This window comes from Oratosquilla oratoria, chromosome 5 (genome assembly GCF_046742065.1).
Source record: "Oratosquilla oratoria isolate Oo_2021 chromosome 5, ASM4674206v1, whole genome shotgun sequence".
In the NCBI taxonomy this organism is placed as follows: domain Eukaryota; kingdom Metazoa; phylum Arthropoda; class Malacostraca; order Stomatopoda; family Squillidae; genus Oratosquilla; species Oratosquilla oratoria.
Window position 1 is genome coordinate 65850372 of NC_134781.1, and position 10312 is coordinate 65860683.

Here is a 10312-nt window from a genome sequence, read left to right on the forward strand (position 1 = left end):
ACTTTGTATGGTCAGGGTTGCAACTTCATGTTCCGTTGTAGTCAATCAAGGAGAGCTTTGTTAATGTTTAATGCTCGGGGATATTTAACAGTAACTTATACCTTGCAAGAAGTTTGTCCGAGCCGTTTGGGAATGCAACGTTTAAGGTAATTTGGGGTTTTAACCGAGGTATTTTTGAGGCGCTTGTTCTTCGCAGAGTGCACAATTCTGCAAAATTTGTTACCATTTCAGTTAGCTTTGTAATTGGTAGACCGTATGGTGGGTACAGAGTGGAAAGTATAGCGATATCGGGGAAGCAAAGCAATTTGCTTATTTGATTAATAAGGTAGAGGTTAGGAGGCATTTGTTTTATTGGGACAAACCCTGGCTTTAGTTGAAATTAGTCTGCAATTGAAGACCAAAACCAAGCAGGTTTTTTTTAAAGTTGTACCATTACAAATTTAACGTTAAACGTTCGAGATGTACCAGAAGAGGAAATGTTTAGGGAAACCAAACTTAAGGCAGGGAGTTTTTTTTATGTCAGATTTGCATTTGAATAAAGTTGGCATTTAGAAGCACAGACAATTTCGCCCTGTACAAATGCAGTTACCACCGTACTTCGGTACACATATGTAGCTACAGGATCCTCTGCCTCGCCTATAGCAACAACCTGTACACCTACAGTTCCGAAGTCCATTCCTCTGGAGGATGCATGTGCACGTTCCAGAACCGCAACGATGACGATAATTCCTGCATTCGTGGGTGCCCGAGGGTGTTATCGAGCGAGTTTTCCTACTATATGGACCAGTGCAGGCAAGCCCGTGATGGAAGTTCAGGATGTTGGTCATACATTCTGCAGCCTCCAATGTGCAGGACAAAGTTTTCACAATACAGTCTTTGCAACCATGCTCTAGACAAGAGAAAGATTCTTTTAGGCAGGATATACCCTTTTGTATGCAGTCTGTAGCAGTATGGGAGACCTCGCTGTCGGGGACGGATCGCTTGGATGTCGAGCCGTCGGAATCTGGAGACTAAAACAAAGTTTTAAACATTACATAAATTGTACATGTGCAGTTCTTTAAGCAAACCCCTTGGGCAACCAATATCGTGCGAGCATTACAGACTGCGTCCGATTGTGTAGCTAGAAACTGGCAGGCATCGACAAGTTACGGTTGAACTAACGCTACGGAATTGTTAATTTCTAACCTGTATGCAAGTGCAGTTTTCCTGCATTTGTCCCTCGGGGCAAGTTACCTCTGGATTGCAGTCTGAAGTAGAGCGTTTCGTAACTTCAGGGGGAGCCTGGAAGAGAAGTAGTTTACAAAAGTTGGGTATAGTCGAGAGTAGGGGTGGGGGGAAACGAGTGGTGAACGTGACAGGGATGTAACTAACCTGTACACAGATGCAATTTTCTACGACGAAACCTTCCGTGCAGTTCAGGGTTTCAGGATCGCAGGGAGGTTCCTCCGAAACGGAGCTACAAGAGAAAAATTAGTTAAGCCAAGGCATAACACTTTAAAAGATATTAAACTTCCCATTCACAGCGTGTGTACCTTGTAGTCGCTGGTATTGTCGCGACCAGTAAGGCGAGAGCTGCTACCAACCAGATTGCCATCATGAAGTCGCGTTATAATTTCAGGTATTCTGTGCGAGAAAAAAAACATGGTTAGACGTACATGTATACGCAAAGAAGGTTAAAGTTTTCTTTTTCTCTTCTCTGGTTTACGTCTAGATAGACCACATTACAAAACCATAAGTTAGAAAAATAACCACTACTTACTTACCTCCGACGGCTAGGATGTCGTTATGCGCTCTAACACTGAATCTTCTCACACCTTGCGAAGAAATGTATCCACGCTTCACGAAGCCGCTTCGAATTCGTGTTTCCGAATCTTGTTCGAAACATAACGCGTAGGCTTTATAGGACTTTTTTTTTTTTTTACTGACATACAAATATATTAAAGGGGGTTTAGCAACTTGCTGGTATTTTCACTCACATCTAATCTCTTATAAGGCCTTACAATTTTATTGTATTATGAATTGTGGTTTTGATGCGAACAGCATTTGGTCATTATCATTTGTTGTTGCTTTTACTGTGGACTGGATTTTTTTTAGCGCTTCTATATTTATGGATATTACCACGGTACCGCCCACATAATTATATTTCTAACAATGTTATCGATAGAATATTTGATCTACCATATTTGTTAATCTCGTATAGTTATGAACTCGTCAATTTTACAACACTCTTCTTCATCGTGTTGTCTGCGAGCTCTCTTGTTTGCACAGTCAGCAAGGTATGCCATTTTCGCTTGCAATAAATTCCCAGTGATATTCACATCCCAGTCTTAACCTCATAATTTTGTAAACGTTTTACCATAAATCGTATTTTGAACAATATACATAGACCTCCATTAGCTCTAATGATCTCCTAGGCCGTGTTGCTCTCCCATCCCTCTCTTTTCTCCATCATTATGTACCTGATTGTGTTGCTTCCTTCGTCAGATTAACTTCAGCTTCATTCAGAGCTATATCGATATAAAATCCAATCCTCATGAGAAAATTTGTGGAAGCTGCACATATCACCACCAGAGAAAATAACAATGACAGAGATGGATCTAAATGCCTTTCAAAAACAGCAAGTGTCTTGATAATTAAATCATTAGCCGAAGAGAAGACCTGACACACCCGCTCACAGCTGGCCGAGTTCCCCCACGCTGCGAGCATAAGACTATGGTCCTATTGTAATGCAACATGTCCTCTGAAGAAGACCAAGTTGGTCGAAACGTTATGGAAATAAACTCTATTCCCAACACATCTTCGTTTGCCCTTCCCCACCCATTCCTCTCTCATTTGTCTGAAAAAAAAAAATATATATATATATATATATATATATATATATATACATATATACATATAGACATACATACATATATACATATATACATATATACATATATACATAAATACATATATATACACATATATACACATATATATATACATATATATACATACATATATACATATATACATATATACATATATATATGAATACATATATACATATATATATACATATATATATACATATATATATACATATATATAAACATACATATATATATACATATATAAATATACATATATATATATATATATATATATATATATATATATATGTATATACATATATACATACATATATATACATATACATATATATATACATATATATATATATATATATTATACATATATATATATCATAAACATATATATATATATATATACATATATATATATACCATACATATATATATATATATATTATACACACATATATATATATATATTATACATGAATATATATATATATATATATATATATATATATATATATATATATATTATACATATATATATATATATGTAACGGGACGGGTGTAACGGTATCGTTACATCATCTCCATCCAACGTTACTTGTAGACACAAAATGTAACGGGGTCGTCACATCATCACGAAAAAGGGTTCACTTGCACAAACACCTTTAAGTTTTTGTTCTTTATTTGTCGTATGTTGAACAACTTAGTTTACACACTATTACACAGTCTTATCACTAGGGCACGTCACTTAGAACCGACCGCTCTTGGGCTGTGTGAGCCAGTTTTCATGCCCGGAAATGATGAGTAGACAAATTCTAGAGTTGCCCTCAATCGTGAACTTATCTTATTGTCTTGTTAATCTGTTGTCCCACAAGGGTGGGGCAACTGCATTAATTACGTATTGATGTCTACTATCATACATGTTAATTATATATCCAGGGGAGGACCGTCAGTATACGTAATATCGTATGTCAGTACTGGGTGGCTACTAGATTGATCGCGTGTGTTCGTCTGTGTGTGTGTGTGTTTGGTGGTCGACGGTGTTGTCGCGAAGCCAAAGGATTGATGTGTCAGGGATTTGTGGATCGCACTGGGCCTCGTGATGCTTACTTTGCGTTTTGATGCTTGGTGGTGGACAGTGAGTGAAGAAGTGGGTTATATGACTGGGGTTATATTACTCGTCGTGTATATGAGATGTATACATATCGCTCTCCCCCTGGGGTTAGGTGGCTCCCGGCACCTAGGTTACATGGTTTACAAACGTATTCAGAGACACAAAATCCTGTGGGATTAAAAATGTGAAGATGGGGGGGGGGGGTGTTGTTGAAGTGAATCTGAGGTCCCAAGGGGGATCATGAACTGTAATTAAGGGTAGCGATGTTGTGTCTCAGAAGTGTAACGTTGTGTCTCACCAGATTACATTTATATTAAATGTCACATGAAAGGTTACACTATATCTTTGATAACACTGTTGAAATCACTTTCTAAATGTTATGGTTTTTATGGTTTAACACTATCACTGTGGGGGGGTGTCATTTTCTAAATAATGTTCTATGGTCAGTTTGGTGTGTTACATCACTTTCTAACTGTTATGGCGTTCATGTGTTTTAGTACCAACACTGTAGGGAATGTTATTTTCCAACCCAGTTCTATGGGTAGTGTGGTGTAACACATCGCACTTGTTGGCAATCACAATAGATATATATATGGTTTCCCGTAAAGAATATTACAATATTCATGAACGTGGGTGAGACACAGCATAAACTTAATCTAGGTTTACAGTAAATCGGGAATGGGAGTTGAAAGGTTATGGAAGGTTTTACTTCGTGCAACAGAAAATGATTATTATTACTAGTATAAAGAGAATGATTAAGAGGGAAAGGGCTGTGGAGGTATATGGTAGTACCTCTAGTGTAGGTCAAGTGAGTCCATGTCAAAAGTAGTCGTTGTTTAAGGTGGGTAATTAATTATGTATTTAATTTTGGAGGATGAAGGTTATGTCTCAGTGAATGAGGATATGTTTATCTGACCCTCGCTAAGGTTATATTGGTCGGAAGGAAGTAGAGAAGTTTCATTAGATATGCGGAAAGGAGTTCTTATTGGAAATGGGCCATTTTAACCTCCACTGATAGATACATGACGTCCTGCATCTTCAGGGGCGAGAGCTAGAGTGCATGTTTAGTCGCAGAGTCATGGGAAGAGACTTGCGTTTTGGTGATTGGTGTGTGTCTGTGATAGGTGGGTTGTGGATGGGAGGTGAGATTGGGTCGAGGTTCAGTTTGACCTTTCTCAACTTCTCTCCATGTATGGTGAAGGTGGTGTGATCGGAAGGATCTGTTAGTAGGAAAACATTGTTAGGGAGTGAACTTGTGACTGTGAAGGGGCCTAGGAATTTGGGTTTGAGTTTGTTTGTCCTACTTGAGTCTTTTACCATGACTGAGTCGCCAAGTGCTATGTCAAGTGGAATTGACCGTTTGTGTTGTTTTGTCTTTGTCTTCTCCTGGGCTTCTTTCAGGTTTGCTCTAACTTGTTTGTAAATGGTTTGCATACCTCTTTTGATGCAGTGTGCGAGGTTTTCTAGGTTGTATAAGGGTGGGGGTGGTTGGTTGAATATTTGGTAGGGTAGGCGCATTGGTTGGCCGAAAATGATCTCATGTGGGGACATCTTTGTTGCGGAATTGACTGTGCTATTGATACTGGCTTGTACCTGTGGTAGCCAATCTTCCCAACTGTCCATGAGGTCGTTGACCAAGGGTCTGAGAATCTCTAGGACCTTGCGATTTGTTCGCTCAGTCAGACCGTTTCCCTGTGGGTGGTATGCAGTGGCAAATGTTTGGTCAATGTTGTCAGGTGTGCTATTTCGCGCATCACCTGATTTTTGAATTCTGAGCCATTGTCAGATAACATTGTGTGTGGTATGTTGTATCTACAAAAGATATTGTTGACTAGGGCTTTGGCTACAGTCTCTGCTGTTTTGTCTTGGAGTGGTATTAAGATTGTGTATTTAGAGAAATATTCTACTGCTGTGAGTACATAGTTGGAACCTTGATGGCTCGTTGGCATTTTCACTAGGTCAATGCCAAGTGTTTCCCATGGCTCAGCAGGGAGTGGGATATCTTTTATGTTGATTTCCCTCGGGTCAGGGCCTCTGAATTGGTTACAAGTTATACAAGAATCTATGTGTGTGGTTATATCTCTTTTCATGTTAGGCCAGTAATATGTGTGCCTAGCAGTGTTTAGTGTCTTATCTCTGCCCGAGTGGCCTCCCATTGCACTGTCGTGCAATATGTGTAGGACCTTGGGGACATTAGGCTCTGGGTATAACAGTAACCTCTCTTGTGTTAATGGTTCTCCTTATGACTCCGTCGACCAGTTTGAGTTCCTCAATAGGGACAGGTGGTCGGGAGTGTAAGGGGGTTTGTGAAATGAGATGTTGTTTTATTGGGGACCATATTGGGTCACTGTCTGTTTCATTCCTAAGTTCTCGCATGGGAATGCATGTGGTTTGGGTGACAGGGTTGATGTGGTTTTGTCTGATCAAGGAATAATCCACTACATAAGATTTTCCAGCTAAGTATGTTATGTTTTGATCAAATTCTTGTAAGGTGGTTTTCCATCTTGTAATTCTCCCGTGGAGGTCTTTTGTGTTGAAAAGGTAAACTAGGGGTTGGTGGTCTGTAAAGATGTTTATATTGTACCCTAGAATGAAATGTTTAAATTGTTTGAGTGCCCAAACGATAGCTAACCCTTCTTTGTGTGTTGTAGAGTAATTATTTTCAGCCTTGTTGAGGACTCTACTTGCGTAGGCTATGGGGTGCTCTTTGCCATTGTCGTCTTTTTGTTGTAAGACTGCGCCTATTCCTACAGAGGAGGCGTCTGTGTAAAGAAAGAATTCCTTCTTCATGTCAGGGAAAACTAGTACAGGGGCTGTTGTGAGTGCGTGTTTGAGAGTGTCGAAACTTTGCTGTTCTGCTTCTGACCATTGAAATGGCTCGCCTTTCCTTGTGAATTTGGTCAGAGGGGAAGCAATATCAGCAAAGTTTCGGATAAAGTGTCTGTAGTATGATGCAAGACCTACGAAGCTTCTAGTTTGGGTTGTGTTTTTGGGTGTTGGGAATTTGTTTATAGCTTCTATCTTGTCTGTGTTGGTATGGATACCTCTGGCATCTACCTTATGTCCTAGGAAGGTGAGTTCCGTCTGTAGGAATTTACACTTTCCTAGTTGGACTTTTAAACCTGTGTTTTTGAGTCTTTTTAGGACAATCTCTAGTGTGTGAAGGTGGTCTCTTTGTGTGGGGTTGTAAATGATGAGGTCGTCTAAGTAGACGAACAATGAGACTCCTATCATGTCACTGAAAATGCGGGTCATCAACCTTTGTTGGGTTGAGGGGGCATTCTTAAGGCCAAAGGGCATACGCTCGAAGTGGAAATGTCCCTTATCAGTGGAGAATGCAGTTACGGGTTTTGATTCCTCTGTTAGTTCGACCTGCCAGAAGGCTGACTTAAGGTCTATTGTGGAAAAAACTGTGTTCCCGTTGCCAATGCATTGTAGTACATCTTGCATGGCGGGGAGGGGGTGTGGGTCAGATTGAGTGAGGTGGTTGACTTTACGAAAGTCTACCACAGGGCGTAAGGTTCCATCTTTCTTAGGGACCAAAAAGAGGGGACTGTTCCATGGGGAGTCTGAATGGGAAATGACGCCTTGGTGTATCATCTCTTGGACACTGTCATTGACTTGGGATTTCCTACTGTGAGGTATGCGGTAAGCGGGGGTGTATGAAGGGGGGTGTTAGGGGGGATTTGGATGTGATGCTTGATAATATCACATTTGCCTAATGGTTCATCTTCTAAGGCGATAGCTGATCTATTCCTTTGTAGGAGGGTTAACAGTTCACTATGGGTTTCTCCGGTAGCTGATGTCGTGATTTGGTCTGGGTGGATAGGGGGAAGGGGTTGTGTTGGTCTCACTTGGTTGATGTGTTGTGGCAGTGGTTCCTGGATATGGGAATTATGGAGGTGGAGTGCGCAAATGTTTGTATTCTTCCTGATTTTACGGTGTTGGCCTGACATGTTTGTTAACATAGCTAGTGTATGTTTATTGTCTGATATTGTATCCCAGGAGTACTCAATGGCTATGTTGTTAAGCCTGGACGTGTCTGAGTCGATTATGACGTCCTGATGTTCGATTGCACCGGGTATGTATAGTGGGACTGTTATTGAATGTCTAGGGGGTATGATGACTGTGTTAGACATCAGTGCCTTTGAGGTGATATAAGGGGGTGGTCGGAAGGAATAGCTGTTAGTGGGATTTGGAGTATTTAAGGAAGGTAGACATGAGAGAGGTTGTGTGTCTGAGTCGGGTGTCACAGGAACTGTTGACTCATTATTTACATCTCGGAAGGAGATTTTGTTGGTCTCAAAGTCTATCTTAGTTTTCCAAATCCTCAATGACTGTAATCCTATTATACCTTGTTGATCAAGACTCCATTCATCAGCTATATGGAAAGGTGTGAAACCTACTTGGGAATTGTTCACTTCTATACTCAGATCAACCATGTCGTGAAGTGAAATGGTGCTCCCTTCTATTAGGAGTCCTTCCATATTGGAAAATTGAATTTGGGGTGGGTCATTTAATGCTTCATAGAGAGCTCTTGGGATGATGTTCAGGTTTGTTCCTGTATCAACCATCATGTCAACTGTAAGTTGATCTACACTCACTTCTAGGGTGAGGTAGTTGTGTTGTGTATTGGATATTCCTATGGTGGTTTGGTGAGTGAGGCTGGTACACGTTCCCCCAATCGGTGGTGTTGGGTTGTGCGTGTTGTGTGGGAGGGAGCTGTTTGTCGAGGGGTGTGTCGAGGGGTGGTGAATGGTTGGTTAGTTCTCTGATGAGGTTGTTGTTGTGATTTCTGTAGGTAACACTCTTCGTTGGAGTGAGTTGTTGTTTGGTGTAGGTTGCAGTATTTGTTTGGATGTGTTGGTGTAGGTAGGAGTGGGGGTTTAAAGGGGGGTGGAACTTGTTTGTCTTGATTCTGAACTTGACACTGAGCATTCGTATGCGAGGTAGTAGCATGCACTGAGTAAGGGATGGGGTGGTGTTGTACCTGCGGGTATTGTTGTTGCTGTGTTCGACACTGGGCATCGGTGTGGGAAATGGTTCCATGAACTGAGCAGGGGATAGGGTGGCGTGGTGCCTGTGTTTGTATTTGTTGTTTTTTTATGCAGTCTCTTGTGTTGTGACTGGTTGATGAATGGTAGGAGCACCACTTAGAAGGTTGTCCTTGATTGGTGGGAGGGGGCTGCTGTGAGTGAAGGCTATTTAGTCTGGGGAGATAGTGGGGGGTGTCTAAAGATACATTGCAAGCATTGATGATATCTAAGATATAGGTATAAGCTAGAGGGTTTCTAGTGTCTAGTTCCCTTTTGGAGGCTTCCTTTAAACACTTTGGAGGGAGTTGGGAGAGATAGAAACCTATCTCAAGGAATGTTAGTAGGTGTTTTGTTGTCATTACATTTTGACCAAATTGGTCAGTGTGGGTCCAAGGAGAGTTATTCTCTAGGTCCTCTCTGACCTCTTTAATTCCGTTTGCTACGAAATCCATAATGTTCGTAACGGAATGTGGTTGGACTCTAGTGTTATTGAGGAAAGTGAGAAGGAAGGATATATTGTTTGCTTGTTTGTTGTGAAAGACATTAAGAAGGTGGCGTTTATATTCCTGATATGTGATTCCACATGCAACTAAACTGTCTAGCATCCTTGCCTTTGAACGGCAAATGTCAGATGGGTCTATTTTCTGACGGCACAAATTTATTTTATCTGTCTCAGAGTAGTGTTTGTTCTTTGAGAAGAACAGGTCACATGCTGTCAAGAAGTCTGTAATGGATAGTCCACTATCTTGGGAAAAGGTTGGGATTTCTGTGAGGGGGGTTATGGTTTGATAGTTGTTAATTATTGTTGGTTGAGGTTGTGGGTAAGGATAATATTGTGGGTTTGGAGGGGGGTTAGGTGGTGGTTGGTGGTATGGTGTGGAGTAGGCTTGACCAGATGGGGTATGGGGGGAAGGAAAGGGGAAGTTTTGGTACTGCTGCTGAATGGGAGGGGGTTATTATGTGTTGGGATATGGGGGTTGGATGGATTATGGTTTATAGGAGGTTTAGTTTGCAGATTTGGCTGGATGGGAGGAATGGGTGGTTGTGGTTGTGAGGGGTGAAAGGGGTCTACTTGAGGAGGCTGGTTGAAAGGTATGATATTAGGAGGAGTAATATGAGGAGTTGGTTGGGTGGGTTGTTGTGGTTGAGGGGGGTTGGAGGGGTCTACTTGAGGAGGTTGGTTGAAAATTGGTAGGACATCGTTCTCATAAAGAGGGGCTATTGGGGTATCTGCTTTAGGAGCAGTTTTGTCAGGATTATTTAACTGGTCATTGGTTAACTGTTTAGAGGTACTGTCA

At 41.1% G+C, this 10312-nt stretch overlaps 1 protein-coding gene across 2 annotated transcripts; it reads right to left on the reverse strand.

Moving 5' to 3' along the window:
- Window positions 1-495: 495 nt before the first annotated feature.
- Window positions 496-1811, reverse strand: LOC143025263 (uncharacterized). Of its 2 annotated transcripts, none has more exons than XM_076184724.1 (5): window positions 1760-1811; window positions 1533-1623; window positions 1372-1456; window positions 1186-1281; window positions 496-1010 (listed from the first exon to the last, which is right to left on the reverse strand). In XM_076184724.1, the coding sequence occupies exons 2-5, from the start codon at window positions 1595-1597 to the stop codon at window positions 549-551; spliced, it is 708 nt and encodes a 235-aa protein (XP_076040839.1). In that variant the 5' UTR covers window positions 1598-1623; window positions 1760-1811; the 3' UTR covers window positions 496-548. The 2 variants fall into 2 exon arrangements, with proteins under 2 accessions (XP_076040839.1, XP_076040840.1); XM_076184725.1 differs by having other exon boundaries at window positions 1764-1808.
- Window positions 1812-10312: the final 8501 nt, after the last annotated feature.

Bases quoted from the DNA above. Each gene is read 5' to 3' on its own strand.
- LOC143025263 (XM_076184724.1), bottom strand. From the start codon at position 1,597: ATGATGGCAATCTGGTTGGTAGCAGCTCTCGCCTTACTGGTCGCGACA. The intron at 1,282-1,371 runs GTTAGTTACATC...CTTCTCTTCCAG, and splicing joins AAAATTGCATCTGTGTACAG to GCTCCCCCTGAAGTTACGAA. The intron at 1,011-1,185 runs GTTAGAAATTAA...ACTTTGTTTTAG, and splicing joins AAAACTGCACTTGCATACAG to TCTCCAGATTCCGACGGCTC.